The 20,401-nt window shown below is 39.6% G+C and overlaps 2 protein-coding genes, 13 non-coding genes and 1 pseudogene across 15 annotated transcripts; all 16 read right to left on the bottom strand.

Annotated features, from left to right (window-relative positions):
- Window positions 1-70: 70 nt before the first annotated feature.
- Window positions 71-370, bottom strand: LOC149656972 (signal recognition particle RNA). Its single transcript, XR_016370096.1, has one exon.
- An 88-nt stretch (window positions 371-458) lies between these two features.
- On the bottom strand, window positions 459-758 carry LOC149656973 (signal recognition particle RNA). Its single transcript, XR_016370155.1, has one exon.
- An 89-nt stretch (window positions 759-847) lies between these two features.
- Window positions 848-1,147, bottom strand: LOC149656974 (signal recognition particle RNA). The gene has a single exon (XR_016370190.1).
- Window positions 1,148-1,236: 89 nt separating this feature from the next.
- Window positions 1,237-1,536, bottom strand: LOC149656975 (signal recognition particle RNA). The gene has a single exon (XR_016370169.1).
- Window positions 1,537-1,625: 89 nt separating this feature from the next.
- Window positions 1,626-1,925, bottom strand: LOC149656976 (signal recognition particle RNA). Its single transcript, XR_016370210.1, has one exon.
- An 89-nt stretch (window positions 1,926-2,014) lies between these two features.
- On the bottom strand, window positions 2,015-2,314 carry LOC149656977 (signal recognition particle RNA). The gene has a single exon (XR_016370206.1).
- An 89-nt stretch (window positions 2,315-2,403) lies between these two features.
- LOC149656978 (signal recognition particle RNA) lies at window positions 2,404-2,701 on the bottom strand. Its single transcript, XR_016370205.1, has one exon.
- Window positions 2,702-2,790: 89 nt separating this feature from the next.
- On the bottom strand, window positions 2,791-3,090 carry LOC149656979 (signal recognition particle RNA). Its single transcript, XR_016370188.1, has one exon.
- An 89-nt stretch (window positions 3,091-3,179) lies between these two features.
- LOC149656980 (signal recognition particle RNA) lies at window positions 3,180-3,479 on the bottom strand. Its single transcript, XR_016370100.1, has one exon.
- Window positions 3,480-3,568: 89 nt separating this feature from the next.
- On the bottom strand, window positions 3,569-3,868 carry LOC149656981 (signal recognition particle RNA). The gene has a single exon (XR_016370180.1).
- Window positions 3,869-3,957: 89 nt separating this feature from the next.
- LOC149656982 (signal recognition particle RNA) lies at window positions 3,958-4,257 on the bottom strand. The gene has a single exon (XR_016370189.1).
- An 88-nt stretch (window positions 4,258-4,345) lies between these two features.
- On the bottom strand, window positions 4,346-4,645 carry LOC149656983 (signal recognition particle RNA). The gene has a single exon (XR_016370156.1).
- Window positions 4,646-4,734: 89 nt separating this feature from the next.
- LOC149656984 (signal recognition particle RNA) lies at window positions 4,735-5,034 on the bottom strand. The gene has a single exon (XR_016370231.1).
- Window positions 5,035-5,123: 89 nt separating this feature from the next.
- On the bottom strand, window positions 5,124-5,385 carry LOC149656985 (signal recognition particle RNA; annotated as a pseudogene).
- A 1,046-nt stretch (window positions 5,386-6,431) lies between these two features.
- On the bottom strand, window positions 6,432-10,689 carry LOC149656986 (uncharacterized). Its single transcript, XM_089844645.1, has 7 exons — window positions 9,399-10,689; window positions 8,267-8,440; window positions 8,128-8,205; window positions 7,366-7,521; window positions 6,865-7,094; window positions 6,624-6,783; window positions 6,432-6,514 (listed from the first exon to the last, which is right to left on the bottom strand). The coding sequence occupies exons 1-7, from the start codon at window positions 10,687-10,689 to the stop codon at window positions 6,432-6,434; spliced, it is 2,172 nt and encodes a 723-aa protein (XP_089700771.1).
- A 4,579-nt stretch (window positions 10,690-15,268) lies between these two features.
- Window positions 15,269-18,690, bottom strand: LOC149656987 (uncharacterized). Its single transcript, XM_089844646.1, has 2 exons — window positions 17,836-18,690; window positions 15,269-17,746 (listed from the first exon to the last, which is right to left on the bottom strand). Exons 1-2 carry the CDS (start codon window positions 18,688-18,690, stop codon window positions 15,269-15,271), a joined length of 3,333 nt encoding a protein of 1,110 aa, XP_089700772.1.
- Window positions 18,691-20,401: the final 1,711 nt, after the last annotated feature.

The raw sequence follows: 20,401 nt of genomic DNA on the forward strand, positions 1-20,401 counted from the left end.
AAACAATTCAAACTTTGCAAGGATAACAACATTGAAGTTAAAATCACCATCTGAAGTGTAAAGACTAACAAAAGAATCGTGTACGGTCGTATTAGTTGCGTTGTGACTCGAAGCTCGCTCTCAGACGTTATCCCGTCACTGCCGAATGCGGGAACGTTTGCCTGCTGCGTTACCGCCCTGAGCCGTTTTGTCCCTCCTTAGAACAACCTGGTGGTCCATGAGCTACCTGAAGACGACCATATTGACACCCAGCTTAACGCTGACGTCCGATCTACACGAGTCCATGAGTCACATGAATCCCAACCTCGTACCATCCATCGATTCTAGCTTCCAAAGGGCTGGATTATAGGAGAACGCCACAACTCCGAGCTGCAAAGTTATCTAGAATAAAACATTTCAAACTTTGCAACAATAACAACATTGAAGTTAAAATCACCATCTGAAGTGAAAAACTGACATAAGAATCGTGTACGGTCGTACTTGTTGCGTTGTGACTCGAAGCTCGCTCTCAGACGTTATCCCGTCACTGCCGAATGCGGGAACGTTTGCCTGCTGCGTTACCGCCCTGAGCCGTTTTGTCCCTCCTTAGAAAAACCTGGTGGTCCATGAGCTACCTGAAGACGACCATATTGACACCCAGCTTAACGCTGACGTCCGATCTACACGAGTCCATGAGTCACATGAATCCCAACCTCATACCATCCATCGATTCTAGCTTCCAAAGGGCTGGATTACAGGAGAACGCCACAACTCGCAGCTGCTAAATTACCTCGAATAAAACAATTCAAACTTTGCAAGGATAACAACATTGAAGTTAAAATCACCATCTGAAGTGTAAAGACTAACAAAAGAATCGTGTACGGTCTTATTAGTTGCGTTGTGACTCGAAGCTCGCTCTCAGACGTTATCCCGTCACTGCCGAATGCGGGAACGTTTGCCTGCTGCGTTACCGCCCTGAGCCGTTTTGTCCCTCCTTAGAACAACCTGGTGGTCCATGAGCTACCTGAAGACGACCATATTGACACCCAGCTTAACGCTGACGTCCGATCTACACGAGTCCATGAATCACATGAATCCCAACCTCATACCATCCATCGATTCTAGCTTCCAAACGGCTGGATTACAGGAGAACGCCACAACTCCCAGCTGCGAAGTTATGTCGAATAAAACATTTCAAACTTTGCAAGGATATAAACATTGAAGTTAAAATCACTATCTGAAGTGTAAAGACTAACAAAAGAATCGTGTATGGTCGTATTGGTTGCGTTGTGACTCGAAGCTCGCTCTCAGACGTTATCCCGTCACTGCCGAATTCGGGAACGTTTGCCTGCTGCGTTACCGCCCTGAGCCGTTTTGTCCCTCCTTAGAACAACCTGGTGGTCCATGAGCTACCTGAAGACGACCATATTGACACCCAGATTAACGCTGACGTCCGATCTACACGAGTCCATGAGTCACATGAATCCCAACCTCATACCATCCATCGATTATAGCTTCCAAAGGGCTGGATTACAGGAGAACGCCACAACTCCGAGCTGCAAAGTTACCTCGAATAAAACAATTCAAACTTTGCAAGGATAACAACATTGAAGTTAAAATCACCATCTGAAGTGTAAAGACTAACAAAAGAATCGTGTACGGTCGTTTTAGTTGCGTTGTGACTCGAAGCTCGCTCTCAGACGTTATCCCGTCACTGCCGAATGCGGGAACGTTTGCCTGCTGCGTTACCGCCCTGAGCCGTTTTGTCCCTCCTTAGAACAACCTGGTGGTCCATGAGCTACCTGAAGACGACCATATTGACACCCAGCTTAACGCTGACGTCCGATCTACACGAGTCCATGAATCACATGAATCCCAACCTCATACCATCCATCGATTCTAGCTTCCAAACGGCTAGATTACAGGAGAACGCCACAACTCCCAGCTGCGAAGTTATGTCGAATAAAACATTTCAAACTTTGCAAGGATATGAACATTGAAGTTAAAATCACTATCTGAAGTGTAAAGACTAACAAAAGAATCGTGTATGGTCGTATTGGTTGCGTTGTGACTCGAAGCTCGCTCTCAGACGTTATCCCGTCACTGCCGAATGCGGGAACGTTTGCCTGCTGCGTTACCGCCCTGAGCCGTTTTGTCCCTCCTTAGAACAACCTGGTGGTCCATGAGCTACCTGAAGACGACCATATTGACACCCAGCTTAACGCTGACGTCCGATCTACACGAGTCCATGAGTCACATGAATCCCAACCTCATACCATCCATCGATCCTAGCTTCCAAAGGGCTGGATTACAGGAGAACGCCACAACTCCGAGCTGCAAAGTTACCTCGAATAAAACAATTCAAACTTTGCAAGGATAAGAACATTGAAGTTAAAATCACCATCTGAAGTGTAAAGACTGACAAAAGAATCGTGTACGGCCGTATTAGTTGCGTTGTGACTCGAAGGTCGCTCTCAGACGATATCCGTCACTGCCGAAAGCGGGAACTTTATCCTGCTGCGTTACCGCTCTGAGCCGTTTTGTCCCTCTTAGAACAACCTTGTGGTCCATGAGCTACCTGAAGACGACCATATTGACACCCAGCTTAACGCTGACGTCCGATCTACACGAGTCCATGAGTCACATGAATCCCAACCTCATACCTTCCATCGATTATAGCTTCCAAACGGCTGGATTACAGGAGAACGCCACAACTCCGAGCTGCAAAGTTACCTCGAATAAAACAATTCAAACTTTGCAAGGATAACAACATTGAAGTTAAAATCACCATCTGAAGTGTAAAGACTAACAAAAGAATCGTGTACGGTCGTATTAGTTGCGTTGTGACTCGAAGCTCGCTCTCAGACGTTATCCCGTCTATGCCGAATGCGGGAACGTTTGCCTGCTGCGTTACCGCCCTGAGCCGTTTTGTCGCTCCTTAGAACAACCTGGTGGTCCATGATCTACCTGAAGACGACCATATTGACACCCAGCTTAACGCTGACGTCCGATCTACACGAGTCCATGAGTCACATGAATCCCAACCTCATACCATCCATCGATCCTAGCTTCCAAAGGGCTGGATTACAGGAGAACGCCACAACTCCGAGCTGCAAAGTTACCTCGAATAAAACCATTCAAACTTTGCAAGGATAACAACATTGAAGTTCAAATCACCATCTGAAGTGTAAAGACTAACAAAAGAATCGTGTACGGTCGTATTAGTTGCGTTGTGACTCGAAGCTCGCTCTCAGACGTTATCCCGTCACTGCCGAATGCAGGAACTTTTGCCTGCTGCGTTACCGCCTTGAGGCGTTTTGTCCCTCCTTAGAACAACCTGGTGGTCCATGAGCTACCTGAAGACGACCATATTGACACCCAGCTTAACGCGGACGTCCGATCTACACGAGTCCTTGAGTCACAGGAATCCCAACTTCATACCATCCATCGATTACAGCTTCCAAAGGGCTGGATTACAGGAGAACGCCACAACTCCGAGCTGGAAAGTTACCTCGAATAAAACAATTCAAACTTTGCAAAGATAACAACATTGAAGTTAAAATCACCATCTGAAGTGTAAAGACTAACAAAAGAATCGTGTACGGTCGTATTAGTTGCGTTGTGACTCGAAACTCGCTCTCAGACGTTATCCCGTCACTGCCGAATGCGGAAACGTTTGCCTGCTGCGTTACCGCCTTGAGCCGTTTTGTCCCTCCTTAGAACAGCCTGGTGGTCCATGAGGTATCTGAAGACGACCATATTGACACCCAGCTTAACGCGGACGTCCGATCTACACGAGCCCATGAGTCACAGGATTCCCAACCTCATACAATCAATCGATTCTAGCTTCCAAAGGGCTGGATTACAGGAGAACTACACAACTCCCAGCTGCGAAGTTATCTCGAATAAAACAATTCAAACTTTGCAAGGATAACAACATTGAAGTTAAAATCACCATCTGAAGTGTAAAGACTAACAAAAGAATCGTGAACGGTCGTATTAATTGCGTTGTGACTCGAAGCTCGCTCTCAGACGTTATCCCGTCACTCCCGAATTCGGGAACGTTTGCCTGCTGCGTTACCGCCCTGAGCCGTTTTGTCCCTCCTTAGAACAACCTGGTGGTCCATGAGCTACCTGAAGACGACCATATTGACACCCAGCTTAACGCTGACGTCCGATCTACACGAGTCCATGAGTCACATGAATCCAAACCTCATACCATCCATCGATTCTAGCTTCCAAAGGGCTGGATTACAGGAGAACGCCACAACTCCGAGCTGCAAAGTTATCTAGAATAAAACATTTCAAACTTTGCAACAATAACAACATTGAAGTTAAAATCACCATCTGAAGTGAAAAACTGACATAAGAATCGTGTACGGTCGTACTTGTTGCGTTGTGACTCGAAGCTCGCTCTCAGACGTTATCCCGTCACTGCCGAATGCGGGAACGTTTGCCTGCTGCGTTACCGCCCTGAGCCGTTTTGTCCCTCCTTAGAAAAACCTGGTGGTCCATGAGCTACCTGAAGACGACCATATTGACACCCAGCTTAACGCTGACGTCCGATCTACACGAGTCCATGAGTCACATGAATCCCAACCTCATACCATCCATCGATTCTAGCTTCCAAAGGGCTGGATTACAGGAGAACGCCACAACTCGCAGCTGCTAAATTACCTCGAATAAAACAATTCAAACTTTGCAAGGATAACAACATTGAAGTTAAAATCACCATCTGAAGTGTAAAGACTAACAAAAGAATCGTGTACGGTCGTATTAGTTGCGTTGTGACTCGAAGCTCGCTCTCAGACGTTATCCCGTCACTGCCGAATGCGGGAACGTTTGCCTGCTGCGTTACCGCCCTGAGCCGTTTTGTCCCTCCTTAGAACAACCTGGTGGTCCATGAGCTACCTGAAGACGACCATATTGACACCCAGCTTAACGCTGACGTCCGATCTACACGAGTCCATGAGTCACATGAATCCAAACCTCATACCATCCATCCATTCTAGCTTCCAAAGGGCTGGATTACAGGAGAACGCCACAACTCCCAGCTGCTAAATTACCTCGAATAAAACAATTCAAACTTTGCAAAGATAACAACATTGAAGTTAAAATCACCATCTGAAGTGTAAAGACTAACAAAAGAATCGTGTACGGTCGTATTAGTTGCGTTGTGACTCGAAGCTCGCTCTCAGACGTTATCCCGTCACTGCCGAATGCGGGAACTTTTGCCTGCTGCGTTACCGCCCTGAGCCGTTTTGTCCCTCCTTAGAACACCTGGTGGTCCATGAGCTACCTGAAGACGACCCTATTGACACCCAGTTTAACGCTGACGTCCGATCTACACGAGTCCTTGAGTCACAGGAATCCCACCCAGCAAACACAAAAGGTCCCGAAGACATTCGTGAGAGATATGCTTGGGGTATTAGTGATATTCATAGAACATATAAAAATACAATTTTTATAACTTTGGGATGTTCCTCGGGTAACCAAATGTCATCGTTTCGAACACCCATGGAACGTCCATTGTATTCATTTCAAGATGTTTCTTGGATATTATATGGACTTTGCAGGAATGTTCACAATACCCTCATTTTACCCTGGGCGTATCCTCAGATTATCAGAACGAATTTTAGAAAAGATATGAATAATCCATTATATTCTGAGGACATCCGACGGAATTTTTGAAAAACTTTAAACCCCTAGTTATATTCTCAGGATATCAGATGGAATATTACAAAAATTATGAACTTCCTAGTTATATTCTGAGGATATCTGATGGAATATTTGAAAAACATTGCACCCCTAGTTATATTCTCAGGATATCAGATGGAATATTTGTAAAACATTGCACCCCTAGTTATATTCTCAGGATATCAGATGGAATTTTAAAAAAATAACGAACCCCCTAGTTATATTCCGAGGATATCTGATGGAATATTTGAAAAACATTGAATCCTAGTTATATTCTCAGGATATCAGATGGAATGTTTGTAAAACATTGCACCGCTAGTTATATTCTCAGGATATCATATCGAGTATTACAAAAATATTGAATATACTGGTTATATTCGAAGAATATCAGAATGAATAAAACAAAATTTTGTTATACCCCAGCTATGTTCTAGGAATATCAGGTTTTGTTTGGTTCTTCCCAGGTACATTTTGAGAATATTCTAGGTAACCTCAAAATTTATACAGATTATTATAATTATATATATATATATTCATGCATATAGCCTTTCCACAGTTTAAAGCAGATATCTTCAGAAGGCAATAGAAATGAAAACGATCTCTGTCTTCTGACTTCCTGCATTAATGCACAAAGCAATGACTAAAATTTTTTATTCTTAAAAAATAAACAATAACCAAGTAGTTCTAAAATTCCATTTTATTTAGCATATAGCACATGATATCAGTTCATGCTATTCGTTAAATGCGTTTGTCACCTAGCTGTTCTTTTTAGCAGCAGTTGCTGCTTTGGAGCTTACGCGATCCGGGGCATGGGTAAACCATGATTTTATGTTTTTTTCTACATTAGCAATTGTTATATCTTTGAGATTTTTTCCGCTCCTTACAGTCTCAGTTAAGTTTATAAATCAGTTAATCATCAAACCATATATTCGGAATAATTATCTTACCAATTATAATTTTCATCAATCGCAAATTAATTAAAGGAAGTTTCCCTTTTCTTCCCTCCCAACTATACTGTTTAGCTAGTTCATCTTTAAAAACATGTACCAAAATTCGTTTGACGCAATCATATAAGGTAATTCCACCAAATTGTTTAAGATAGACTCTCTAAAATTCATTGGTTGTTATAAATACAATTTTATCGTAATGCAAAATGAAAATCTTTATTATGAAACGTTTTTCACTCACTAATTTGGTGACATTCTCAAGCGAGCTCAGTGTTTCTTCTAGTAAATTAATTTCGCCTTCATTGGTGAAAGGAAACTGAAACATTTCCTCTAACTGAGCCATTTCCTCTCCCGATATTGGTTTAGGTTGTCCGTTCTGGGTGTTTCTCAAAATACAATCTAGGGTCTCCATTATCTGTCTTTGATTAGACTTCAGTACCTCCTGATTGAGATATAAATTGCGAATCAATGCTGTAAAAATTTCGTAAAATTAAGAAAGATTCACTTGGCACATAAGTAATTTGAAAATAATTAGAATAACACTGAACGTTGGCGTCCATGTCGTCAAGAATTAAAAGATTGAGCCTCCTTTTAAACAACCTAGGCTTAACAATTCGAAAAAGTACAGAGAGCTCTCAAAAGATGAGGACGATTGATTCAACTGTCCAACTTTAAGTACCCTTTCACGCTAGTTTTGCAAATTCTTAAGCCTAGGTTGCGTCTTTGTAAAGATTGTACGAACATTCACTGATTGAAACCATGCTATTTGTAGGACCGTTTGGTTTTGAAGCTGGTGTTTTATCTTTTTGCCGATTTGGAGTAGAGCTTAACTGCTTTCTCCCTTTTGTTTTCATGATTGTTCTTGGTCCTACACAAAATAAACCGTCTCCATCAGAACCTGTTTTATCCAGAAAATAAGAACAGTTATCAGTAGTTTTCAAATTATAATTTATAATATATTACCTTCATTTTCACTTAAGCTCAAATCGTAGTCATTTCTGGATAAATCTAGTTCTCTTTCCGGTTCTGAACGCAACTCATTTTCATTAAGTTCTTAAGGAGAAGGAAAAATAAAGTAATAATATTTTTAAGCCGTATCTCTAGCTTTGCATGATAAGAACGGAAATGTGTACCATTTTCTGGCAAATCATTTAAAGATCGACTTGTGCTTCCCATAAAAGGCATCTTCGTGAAGTTCGCAGGCTTCTTGTTAGATGTTCCATTTGTTGAACTGCCTAAGAGATTAAAATTTATTAGAGAAAGATTAGCCCAAGCTGGACATCACATGCCACCACGTATTACAATTTTTCAGAAGTCAGCGCTCGTATTGTTAAACTATAAAAATGAATAATAATAATTACATTTATTGCTCAATGACGAAAGCACTGGAACGTCAGGGATATCTAAGTTATCCGATTCCTGTTCCAAATCCTCTGCAGAATCTGAATCAATGTCATGATTTGGTTTTTTTTTTGACAATTTCTGTTTTTTCTTTTCCCTGGACCAGTTTCGTGTTCCCTTGCAGAAATATCAGTGTCCTTAACGTATTTAACCATTTTCTGCCAAGCTTCATTAAAGGTTTCTGAAATGCCCAAAAAAATTATATAATCAATTTGAAATTAAAATTGCCAATTTGTTATTACCATAACTTCGAATAATTTTGATTTCATACGTCTTCCAGTCTTTATTTGCTGGCGTCAGTTTTTTAGCGTCGCGTGATGCACTTTTATCCCCTGGCCAGTAACACATTGTTTTTTGCTGATTATTAAAAACCCAACTACGGGGAAGAACAGCTACCCCTCCTTGGGTGAACTCCACTAATTTGAAGTTAAGAACCATTTAACCTAGAGATAGTTAAAATCTTGTTAATGCGTTGCAACTATCAAAAACGAACTACGCAGGCATTTTAAAGGAATTTTAATGCATGAATAATAATTAATGCAACAGAATGAATAAGGCTTTAGAACGTTTTAGACATAAAAGCTTAAAAAACCTACTTTTATTCACTAGGATTATGCAGAAGTTGCAACACGACAAATTCATTTGAATTATCCAGTGGGTGTTTTATAGCTTTTTGTAGTACAAGACCAAGAGGCCATTTCATTGGAGCGGATAATTTTGATGATAAGCACGGGGATGTAAAATAATCTTCTACTGTCAAGAATTTTCTACCCACTAAGAATAGTTTTGAAATGTCACTTTCTGAGGTAACGAGGTTTTCAATCACAACAATTGAAGAGGCACTTAAAACACAGCAGTTATCTCGTTTTGAAATTGACAGTATAAATTCTGATAGTATAACTTTCCTATATTGAGGGTCAATACACCCCTCTAAAAGTGGACCTTCTTCATGAACCATACTAGGGTAAATTTTAGTTTTGACTTTTGAAAAACAGCTATACCTTCTCTCCTCACTAATACGATTTATTGCCTGTTTTAATGGTTAGCCTGCATTTGCAATTTTATTTTTTAATGTAAAAAGATAATTCTCAAATTGATAGGCACTAAACAAATCTAAGTGCCCGTACTTTCTACAATCTCTAGCTAAATGCAATAAACCATGCACATTGTATGAAATAAGATGTTTCCCATAAAGAACACCATAAATTTTAACAAAGTATTTAAGGAGATTTTCAGCAAAATCAATCATTTCAGCTGTTTGCTGTGGGGTGGCGAGAATACGAATTGCGACATGCAATGCTCGAAAAGTCTCATAATGTGCTTTAGGTAGCACTTTTTTCAGAACTACTAGGCCTGAATAAAGTAAAAATTGACGGAACTCTGTCGCTTTAAATCTGTCAACATCTTTCAAGCTCCGAGGCTTCCTAACAAATTCGGAACAAGTTATCGGAGCGAAAGATTCAAGGCAATTAGAAACCTCTAATACCTGGTCGGGCCTAAATTTATAAAGGGCATGTTTCCTTTCAGCCCCCATCCATAACTTTAAAGTCTTTTTGACAGCCCCCAAGCAAACAAGATGCATGTAGTCTAACGGAAAGTCATCAACAATATCAATGTTCAGAAGGTTTTCTAAAATACTGGTTCCATGGTGGTGTTCTGCCTGAGATTTATTTCTAAAGTTAGCGTCTGTTCGTAGTTCAATATCCTCAGTAAATGGGAAACAATGCCTGTTTCCACGCCTTATTCCTGCTTGTGTGCATTTATCGCACCCATAGTAACCATTGTGACCTTTGACTTTACGAATAAAGGCCCTAGCTGGAGTGTCACAAATAAACCCTGCTATTTCAACCACTTTTGGATCGCCATTTAAAGTTATTCCATTTTGTATTAGAAGAGATGCCTCGGGTATGAATGAAGATAAAAATTGATCAGAGCATTTAGGTTTGCTTAATCCGTGAAATAACCCTATGACAAAGGGCTTGGAGTTTGCTATAGTAGAAACTGCACCCAATATTGGCCAAAAGTTGCTGGTTGTACTAGTTCCAATTGGCAAACCATCAATGTTAATAAAAATTTTAAACACCGAGACTGTCGCCGCTAAATCGTGTTCACGTTGGACCATGTAACGAATTCCAGCTTCTAGACCAAAATGAAAGTATTGGCCGGGTGGTATTTCCTCTACTATTGAAAATCTAGGCGTGCGTAACAATGTTCGAGAGTTGATGGGAATATCTTTAAAGCAATCGTGATTTTTCAAGATCTTTAACAGGTCATTTACGGCATTTTTGCGGATCCCAAAACATGTCACCCATCTTGCCAGACTTGCTCTCAAATGTTCTGCATCAGAGCCTTTGAGTGTTTCAAAAAAATCATGACCATTGTCGGCGGGAATATTACGATCCTCGGAAATGCAAATTTCTCTATCAATTTCATCGATTTCTGCTTCAGAGATAATCGATGCTTCAATATATCCTCCAGTTTTATCGTCACTATCACTCATATCATCACTATTTTCCGTAGAGCTACTACTAGCTTCTTGGTATCTAACTTCTTCATAGTTATATAAAAAAAATTCGTCTTGATTTTCGTTTGCTACTGTATTAATTAGCCTGGCTCGGTGACGTGAGGACAAGGTTGACAATGGCTTGTACCTTCCTTTCGGCATTTTAATGCTAATACAATACTAATTTAAAACCGTTTTAAGCTTAAAGTATATTTTATCGGTAGGATACCTATATAGCGAAGTTCTATTTAATATGCAAATCTCATCGATTTGGTTGTTTAAAATAACAGACCCATCAGATAATCCAGCTCCGAAAATCATCTCAAGTCTTACACTATGGGCAATGGCGTCTCATATCTTTCCATTTTAATTTGGTTTAAATTTATAATTAACTAAAATAATAAACACCTGGCATATTTTAAACTCTCATATCATTGCCTTAGCTTTAAAAATAACATGGAAAAGTGGTGGTCCTTTCCTTTACATTATTGTAATACCATAGATTAAAAGTGCACGTGAGGAAATTTTCACGATATAGGATAGGCAACTCCCTATCTCGAACGACTGCTTATTCTTATTATTCTCTGTTACAACATCGGTTGTCAGCACGCGCAAAGATAGGTCTCTATGCAGCCAAGCTTTGTGCTTGCTGACAAGAGACGATGTATTTCAGGATTTAAAATATCTGCGAGATTTTCAGCTTGAGTGCACGCACATCTAGGATTTATTATTTTGTTTTAAATACGTGAAGTAGGCTGTAGTCTTTTTCTCGAGTTTTTAAAACTAAGGCCTAGAGGTCTGTGCACCCGAGCTAAAAAAAAACTCGCGGATATTTTAAAGCCTGAAAATCCTGCAGTTTTTTGTCTCTTGTCAGCACGCACGAAACTGGGTTACATAGAGACCTAGCTGTGCGCGTGCTGACAAACGATGTTGTAACAGAGCATATACTGAACAAGTTGTGGTTCGAGATAGGGAGTTACCTATTCTATAGGGTGAAAACAGTTTCCTCACGCGCATTCTTTAGCCATGGTAAAACTGCAGTGAAATGTAATCCTTCATATTCACAAAAAACCCCAGTTAATTCTAGATAAATTATGAAGCTGAAGCTGTACGGTAGTTGCTCCTATCTAACCACTGCTTTCTCTAATCTAACACTAGACCTAAACCTCGGATCCACGTGGAGGGGGGAAAAAACCCCGAGCAGCTGGAATCTCTCTCTCGTGTCCCCGAAAAGGCTATTTGTAGTAAAGGGGTAAAACACCCTCGCTGCCCTAAACTAGTAAGGACAAGGAAGAAATTCTTCCATTATAAAGTTTAGGGTTTAGGCTTAGCTCAAAAATACTTTGTTCTTCTATCTCCGCAGTTTTAGGCCTAACATAACACTCTAATACCATAAGAACATGCATTAACCACGGTAAAGGTGGTTATGCTAATACAAAATTAGTCCCTACAAAGAAATTAATTTAAATTTTGATTATATTTTACCTGATTTTCGTAGTTTCTTTTTACCGTTGACAAAGGCTTAAGACTTCAGACCGCCAGATTTGATAAAGCTGCCGGTAACGCGTGAATCTTTTATTTTAATTACGTTTCAGAAATGAAGCGAAATATAACGTATATAAATTTTAAACTAATTCTCTTTATAATGTCGCGACTAGCGTGGCACAAATTAAACCGATTCACGACACGAAAACGACTTGATATCACCGCCGCTTAGCTAATGAGCTTAGAAAAATGGCGATTCCGCGAGCTCTTCAACAAAACGCTGCCGCATTGCAAGTTTGCATTTTGCAACAAGTTTCCTAGAAAAAAACCCCCGTACTCCCGTAGGCTTGTCCAGTCAGAGTCAGCGCCCTCACCCCCTCCCGCCTGAAGACATCGTGGTTTTTTAGTTGCCACCTAGTGCATATTATTTATTTATATATTTTTTAAATTCGACATCACAATTCAATTTTAAAAAATATTAGTAGAATTCATTGTGGTAAAATTAGAGCTTTAAATATATTTTCAACAGTAAATATATTCCCGTTATTTTTTATAATTTGATTACTTAATTCCCTCGATCCCCACACCTACAATTTTAGATTCAAAATTTCACGCAAAATACACGAGGGGCTACAGTCCAAAAATATTGGATATCCAAGGGGTGCCCCAAGGTTATGGAATTTTTTCAGAGTTTTTGGGTTTCCCAAGGACATCCAAGATGCCATGCAAAATTTGACAGCATTTCTGGAGATTCCAGAAACATACTTGGAGCAACCATTTTTATCGGGTTTTCAAAGGGGATTTGGACCTGTTTCGGACATCTATTGGACCAATTGTGTTTGCTGGGTTGCGATTCACAGATGCAATTTTTTTTTAATATAGCCTAATTTCAATTCCGTAAGAAATGGTATTTTAATAAAATCTTGGGGCCTATTGTTGCTAAGTATGTCTAGGCCTTGAAAGAAAAAAGTAAGCTGAGTTCGATCATGCGTGAAATATTCTTTGTTCAAACATCTAAAACACTTTTTTTTCTTCTATGTTTCTTATAGATTTTATTGGGTTGGTGTAGCCAGGGAGTAGAATGCGATATGCCGCACTGAAAAGTGTCTTTAGTTTTTGAGGTAATAATTTAACTGGAAGCGTTTTTTCTTTAATACCTTCCTAGTTAATTCGAGTGCAGTAATTTCGGATAGTATTACCATCGTTTCGGCAATTTTATTAAGAATCTGAGAAGAAGTAATACTCTTGAACCCTAGCATATCTTAAGATCTATATTATCCATGGCCTTAGCCGACCTACCCCGTTAACAACTTCACACGCGAGGTGTTTTTCTTGCATTCGACAAGAATGCCAATAGTTCTTTAAAAACGACTTTTGAAGCTTGTGAAAAGCGCATTTTTACCAAATCAGTTTTTCGCCACTGATCGTTGTTTTACCATCTTCTTGAGTGTTTCGACGATTTATATTACCTTTGTTCTAACCCACATGACTGCTATCAACTAAGGCTCTTAAATCGTTAAAGATAAGTTAGTATAACAAGATGGCCCCGGCCTTTAGTGACGCCAACAACATAGTATTACTATATTCATTGACCCCGGCAAATTGAAAATTTTCGGTTTTTGTTCCATTGTTTATAAAATAGCATTCCGATTATGAATAAAACCAATCTAGTAAGAATTTGGTTTACAGTTTAATGAAATAAGTAACAAATTTCTGTCCAATGAACTAGAACAATATTTTTGACTTTTTTCTTAATGCAAAAGTAACATTTGTTGCATAATATATGACTGGTAGCTAAAATTATTCAATGTTTGTACTATTATACCAATATACAATCATTGCCTAGAATTAGCCCCCAGTCATATTTTCTGAAACTTGATACCATAGCAAACAAATAACCTAATGAGTAAGAATCATACATCAGTAGTTTCTTCATCAAAATTGTTAGATTACTTTCTTACTAATTGAAATTAAATTGAAAAATTAGTAGTTGTAGAGTTTTGAAATGCGTCCCTCGTTGGGGGGCCTTGATTCCTTTATTTATAAAAAATTTGCAGTGTTGGCTCTACTACTAGTTAGTTTTATTGGAGATGGCTTTACCTACTTCAATTTGGAACAGTGCTGTTTTCTTAGTTTTATCTGGATTAATGTTGATGTTGCAGCATATATGTGGGCATCTCTTTTTATTATCTGAAACGTAAATGGGTGTCTTACTCAAGGATTCCAAGCCTTATACGGGTTTCTTTCTCAAGGATCCGAAGCCTTATACGGGTTTCTTTCTCAAGGATCCCAAGCCTTATACGGGTTTCTTTCTCAAGGATCCCAAGCCTTATACGGGTTTCTTTCTCAAGTATCCAAAGTCTTATACGGGTTTCTTTCTCAAGGATCCAAAGTCTTATACGGGTTTCTTTCTCAAGGATCCAAAGTCTTATACGGGTTTCTTTCTCAAGGATCCCAAGCCTTATACGGGTTTCTTACTATAGGTTCCCAAGCCTAATAGGGGTTTCTTATTCCGGGTTGAAGTTTCGTCTGGATACTGTAGATTTCGCAGATTCGTCTGGATATCGTAGATCTCGCAGTTTCGTCTGGATATCGTAGATCTCGCAGTTTCGTCCGGATATCGTAGATCTCGCAGTTTCGTCCGGATATCGTAGATCTCGTAGTTTCGTCCGGATATCGTAGATCTCGCAGTTTCGTCCGGATATCGTAGATCTCGCAGTTTCGTCCGGATATCGTAGATCTCGCAGTTTCGTCCGGATATCGTAGATCTCGCAGTTTCGTCCGGATATCGTAGATCTCGTAGTTTCGTCCGGATATCGTAGATCTCGCAGTTTCGTCCGGATATCGTAGATCTCGCAGTTTCGTCCGGATATCGTAGAACTCGCAGTGTCGTCTGGATATCTTAGATCTCGCAGTTTCGTCTGAATGCTGTAGATCTCGGAGTTTCGTCTGGATGCTGTAGATCTCGTAGTTTCGTCTGGATGCTGTAGATCTCGTAGTTTCGTCTGGATGCTGTAGATCTCGTAGTTTCGTCTGGATGCTGTAGATCTCGTAGTTTCGTCTGGATACTGTAGATCTCGCAGTTTTGGTATAATCTGGATATTTTAGATCTTGAACTTTTACGTTGCACTTGTAAATTCATCTGGAATTCTGTTGATCATTGAAAATATGCAAAAATTGGTTTGAAAAGTCTGATGTCATAGATTCCAGGTTATTTAAAATGTAAACATATTCCTTTATGATAAGAATAGTAACATTATCGATAAGTAGCGCTGAGAATGGTGGAAAAGTTTTCATCGCCAAATGCTAAATCCAGTTGAGTACCACCATCAGTTGATTGCTTCAAGTTAAGACCTTGTAATAGTTGAAACCCATTATCAGAGAAGAAATCGATAAGCTTCTTGGTTTCAAGAGATGTCTCAAGAAGGTTAATGTTGAAGTCACCAACAATGACGCTGGGAATATCTTCATCATAATATTCCGCCACGCATTTCCCAATACCATATATTATGTCTTGAATGTTGCAAGCTGGGGAAGAGTAAACTGCTAGTACAGAAAGGCGTAAATCACCTAACATTCCATCCATCCACAAGCATTCAATGTGAGAGGTTTTTGTTGGTTCGGCCGTGTATACACGGATCCTGGTGTTAGTTACATTTTCGTTTTTATAAGCTGATATCCAATATGGTTTTCGTCGAGACTCACGTGGGAGGCAAATACCATTTAACTCCGAAAATCCAGGAATTTTAAAATTATCAGTTTCTTTGGCCCAAGTTTCCACAAGAAATATCATATCCGATTCCATTATCTTGAGATCCGAGGTTACATCTTGTAAATGGCAATTTAAAGACAGTACGTTATGTACATAAATAGATATTCTTTTATCCAAAATAGGTACAATCAAGGGACAATCTTTTCGAAGCCGCTCCATCTCTAAGGCAACAGCGTCTTTACTTTTAACCACTGGATTAGGCGCTGTGAACTTTCCCACGATGAACAAACCGTTTGAAGTTTTAGCTCTACTACAAGCGACGTATAATTGAGATCTTTTCATTCTTCTCTTTGGACTGAGATGAACAACTACTTCGGAGTAGGTGTCTCCTTGACTCTTGTGTACTGTAATAGCTTCGGCAATTACTAGAGGATACTGTTTTCTTGATACGTAGATGTTTTTCTGTCCCGAACGTCTGGTGAAACTTCTAACAATCTTCTCAATAGGCGTCCATAATTCGTTAATGTTATTGGCGGCCATTAATCCTTGAGACTGGGCTCTAGTCTCTTTTCCAATCTTTTCATCATTAAATTCAATCCAAACTCGAAGAGGGACTTGCTCACCTTTTTGATTTTGACCATACTGAATTTTTCGTAATCTTCCAGTTGCACCATTTACTAGACCATCGGCGGTGTTCAAATTGTTGGTGATCATGTACCTGATACAAACCATTAGAGTTAATTCTCTTGGTAAACCGCTGGTTTCTTGGGTTTTCAAGGTTTTTGCGGCTTCAAGAATTCTTGCTTTGATCTCGTTGCTGGCATCACCGGTAGCCGAGTCAAATGCGACTGAGCATATCTTTTCAGCATTCCGTGAACATAACTTTAATTCATTGAACGCATTTACTTCATCATTTGTTGCAAACAGATGAAGGGATTCCAGAGGCAGAGGTCTTGAAATAGATGTTTCCAGGCTTCGAAACAAATCAATGTCGGCGGGTGTCATCTCTCCCATGGACATTCGATTTAAAGCCATGGCGAATATTTTGTCATCTTTCTGTCTCATAATTTCGTTAAGCTCATACAGCTTAAATTTTTCCCACAGTGGACTTCCAATTAGCGCCGCATAGGGGTTATTCTTCTCCTTTAAGGGCATGAATGTGTAATTATCCCCAACAGGGGGTAACTGGTTGTAGTCTCCCACGAGAATAACTGAAATACCACTAAAATTCTTTGAAGATCCGAAGATTTGTTGGGCTCTTACATTAATATAATTGAAGATTTTCGCTCCACACATAGATATCTCATCTATTATCAGAAGTTTCAGGCCTAAAAGAGAACACCTTTTTCTGTTTAAAGTGTCGTTGACCAAAGTATTCATTTTGCCAGAAAATTGATTAGTTGGCAAGTTAAAGGCAGAGTGAAGAGTGACACCATCAATATTAAAAGCTGCTTTCCCGGTTAACGCTGTTCTTAAAACGGATAATCGTGATGGATCGTCACCAGGCCTGTTCTTTTCATGCCTGGATACGGCTTCAAAAATGGCTTGAATCAAGAGACTTTTCCCAACACCAGCACCCCCTGTTATCAGAATCCTCAAAGGTTCTTCTTCAGATGTTTTGAGATGTTTAAGCACGTAGTAGAAAATCTCTCGCTGCTTCAAGTTAAGTTTGCGAAGCATGCTGTAATATTCTTCATTGTTGACCAGAGTTATTGTTGGAGTAAAGTCGGCAACGCTTGTCTGTTGGATATCAGAAGTTATGTCAAAAACAGCTTCTTGAAGAGAGTTGACAAAATACTGCGGATCATCCAAAGTGAAATTTCTGTCACGCTCGTTTTGATGTTCTATCATGGGTTTAATATTTTGAACTTCATTTGTATGTTGGTTTTCTCTTACTTCTTGAATTATTTGGTCCAGATCCAAATCATCAACTTCACTTATAAATTCCCTTCTAGCTTGAGATATTTCCAGCTTACGAGCTTCATAGATTTCTTCGACGTTAGATTCTAGTAATTCGGTTTCCTCACAACGCCAAGGTAAAAAAACATCAATTCCACTCGACAGAAATTTTTGAGATCTTTCACCATACTGTACTTTTTGAATCTGATTACTTTGGTTTGCATCCTTTTCCGGACGTATCCTGAAGAATCTTTCAGCTCAAGAGACGTTTCAACAGAAATCGTTTCAATTTCTTGGTCTTCATCTTCGTTCAAATTTTGGGTTCTTCTATTGCGTTTGGTTCGGGAAAACTCATACCACGAGGCGAAAGCGGCTAGACTGAGATTTTCCAGTTCATCCGGCCTCGCAATGTAGTGCTCTATGATGCCTTGAGAAAAAACGTCAGTACTATCATTGGGCAATAATTCCAATTCAGATGGCCTTTTCAGAATGTGCACCCTTTCTTCTGGTGGTGAAGTGTTTATGAAAACGTGAGCACGACTACTCCGACAAATTGGTATGGAAAGCAGTATGTAGCAGCATTCTTGGGCGCTAATTTCTTCACAATGAATGAATTTATTAGCAATAACCTTTAATCTCTCTTTTATACCACTGCCTTTATTTTTCGCTTCCTTGATAGCCTCCCTCAGAAGCTGTGACATCCCCTTTTGGGCTTTACCGATGTAGGAAACAATATACATGAGACAGGCGTACGGGTCTAAGACATATTGAAGATCCATATTAGCGTTCCATAACTCCAAAATCTTTTTGTTGTACGGATTTATTCTTATTTCCTGCGGCGATCGTTTCAGAAGTACAGTAAACCTTCGAATTGAATAAGTTACAGCATCAATATACTCCTTTTCAGCCATGTTCAGAGTTTCCATAAATTCTTCAAATGTTTCTGGTGCAGTTTCAACTTTCAAATTTTCGATAGCATCTCGCACCAATTTGCTTCTAGCTTCAACCTCTTCAGAGTTTTCGTTTTCATCACCTTTAGATGGGTCGTAAATAATGGATCTACCCATTGGCGGAAAAGTTATTCCGAAACGACAGGATGACTGTCCACCATCACTCTTTTTACGACAGGTTCTGGAATGCTTGTGGGTTTGCAGTTTGACCAAGTTATTTTATTTTTCACTTCCATCCCCTTTCGAGCAAGTAACGTGTGAATCAATGAATATGATAACCTCTTCTAAATTGGAGTTTTCACTTCCCAATTGTGGAGCGGTTTTATTTCATAGTAGAATATGAGCATGTGGTGATCCCCTCATTTGGAACTCTATCCTAATGTAGTAATCATCAATGGTTCCAATCGGTGACTCCTTGCTTCGCAGAAACTTGAAAAATTCTCTCAAACGATAATCAAAATATCGGCTGCAGGTGACAGGGTCCTCGTTGATAAGCTTAGCTCTCTCCATAAATCCCAAGGTTTTGACATATTCTTTCGCAGTGTCTCGAGGGTGTCCGGCAATTACGCACAAGGACTGCAAAAGTTCTTCCCATTTCGACTCAGCCGCACTCAGAGTAAGGAACCACGTAGGATTACCAAGTTGACGAACCATAGCCAGAAGGTCTTTTTCACGCTGTTGTAAATAGCCAGGAGAAGATCTAACGCTTTCCAAAACTTTGTAACCATCATCATGTTTCACCAAAGAATCCAAACTTCCCGGTGCTGTTAATTCTCCCGCTGTGTATGCTTGGCCAGCTTTGGACTTGGTTTTTCTCATGCAAATATTAGTAGCGCTTCGTAGTTTTGACGATACTAATTTTACATAGGAATAACATATTTTCGGAATATTCGAAGCACAACGCCTATCGCTGCATCTGAACTCCCATTTTATTTGGTATCGTTCCTTTCAACCGAATTCCCAATGGACCGAAATCCCATTGGACCGAATATCCCGCAATGATTTTAGATTTCCAGCCCAATGGCTATATTCCCGATGGACCGAAATCCCAATCTTCCGAATATGCCCCTAAAAAATACATGAATATAACTTGAAACACTGTAGCCGTCAGCGATTCGGTGGTGTAGTGGATACGATGTTGGACTGCGAAGCGATAGGTTGTTGGTTCGAATCTCCGAAAGGTATGTTAATAATATTAAAAGTAAATGTTTCGTGATACTAATTAAAACGCTCACTTTCATTCCTTTCAAGGCAAGAGATATATAGAATTAATAAACAAATTGTGCTTAAAATGAAGTACAGTCTTAATGGTAGTTCCATCAATGTCTTTAAATTAAAATTTTAATATTTTGGTTTTGGGTGGGTTAGGTTAGGTTAGGTTAGGTTAGGTTTGGTCTGGTTTGGTTCCAATTCGCTGACACCTTTTCCAAAATATGCTCCTTTTAATTAGCTACCACCTTTTCCAAAACATTTTCCTTTTAATTAGCTGCCACCTTTTCCAAAAGATTTTCCTATTAATTAGCTGCCACCTTTTTCAAAATATTCTACTATTAATTAGCTGCAACCTTTTCCAAAACATTCTCCTACAAATTAGCTGCCACATTTTCCAAAATATTCTCCTTTTAATTAGCTACCACCTTTTCTAAAATATTCTCCTATTAATTAGCTGCCACCTTTTCCAAAGGATTTTCCTATTAATTAGCTGCCACCTTTTTCAAAATATTCTACTATTAATTAGCTGCAACCTTTTCCAAAACATTCTCCTACAAATTAGCTGCCACATTTTCCAAAATATTCTCCTTTTAATTAGCTACCACCTTTTCCAAAA

The sequence above is a fragment of the Phalangium opilio genome, unplaced genomic scaffold, assembly GCF_054372755.1.
Source record: "Phalangium opilio isolate 3A_F unplaced genomic scaffold, DU_Popi_V2 ptg000077l_1, whole genome shotgun sequence".
Classification (NCBI taxonomy): domain Eukaryota; kingdom Metazoa; phylum Arthropoda; class Arachnida; order Opiliones; family Phalangiidae; genus Phalangium; species Phalangium opilio.

Excerpts from the sequence above, each read along its gene's own strand:
- LOC149656986 (XM_089844645.1), bottom strand. The coding sequence starts at position 10,689 with ATGCCGAAAGGAAGGTACAAGCCATTGTCAACCTTGTCCTCACGTCAC. Across the intron at positions 8,441-9,398 it reads ATTTAAAGCGACAGAGTTCC|TGGAGTTCACCCAAGGAGGG; the intron begins GTCAATTTTTAC and ends ACTTCAAATTAG. Across the intron at positions 7,095-7,365 it reads CATGGTTTCAATCAGTGAAT|CATTGATTCGCAATTTATAT; the intron begins GTTCGTACAATC and ends AAATTTTTACAG.
- LOC149656987 (XM_089844646.1), bottom strand. The coding sequence starts at position 18,690 with ATGGGTAGATCCATTATTTACGACCCATCTAAAGGTGATGAAAACGAA. Across the intron at positions 17,747-17,835 it reads GGAAAAGGATGCAAACCAAA|GAAACCGAATTACTAGAATC; the intron begins GTAATCAGATTC and ends TGGCGTTGTGAG.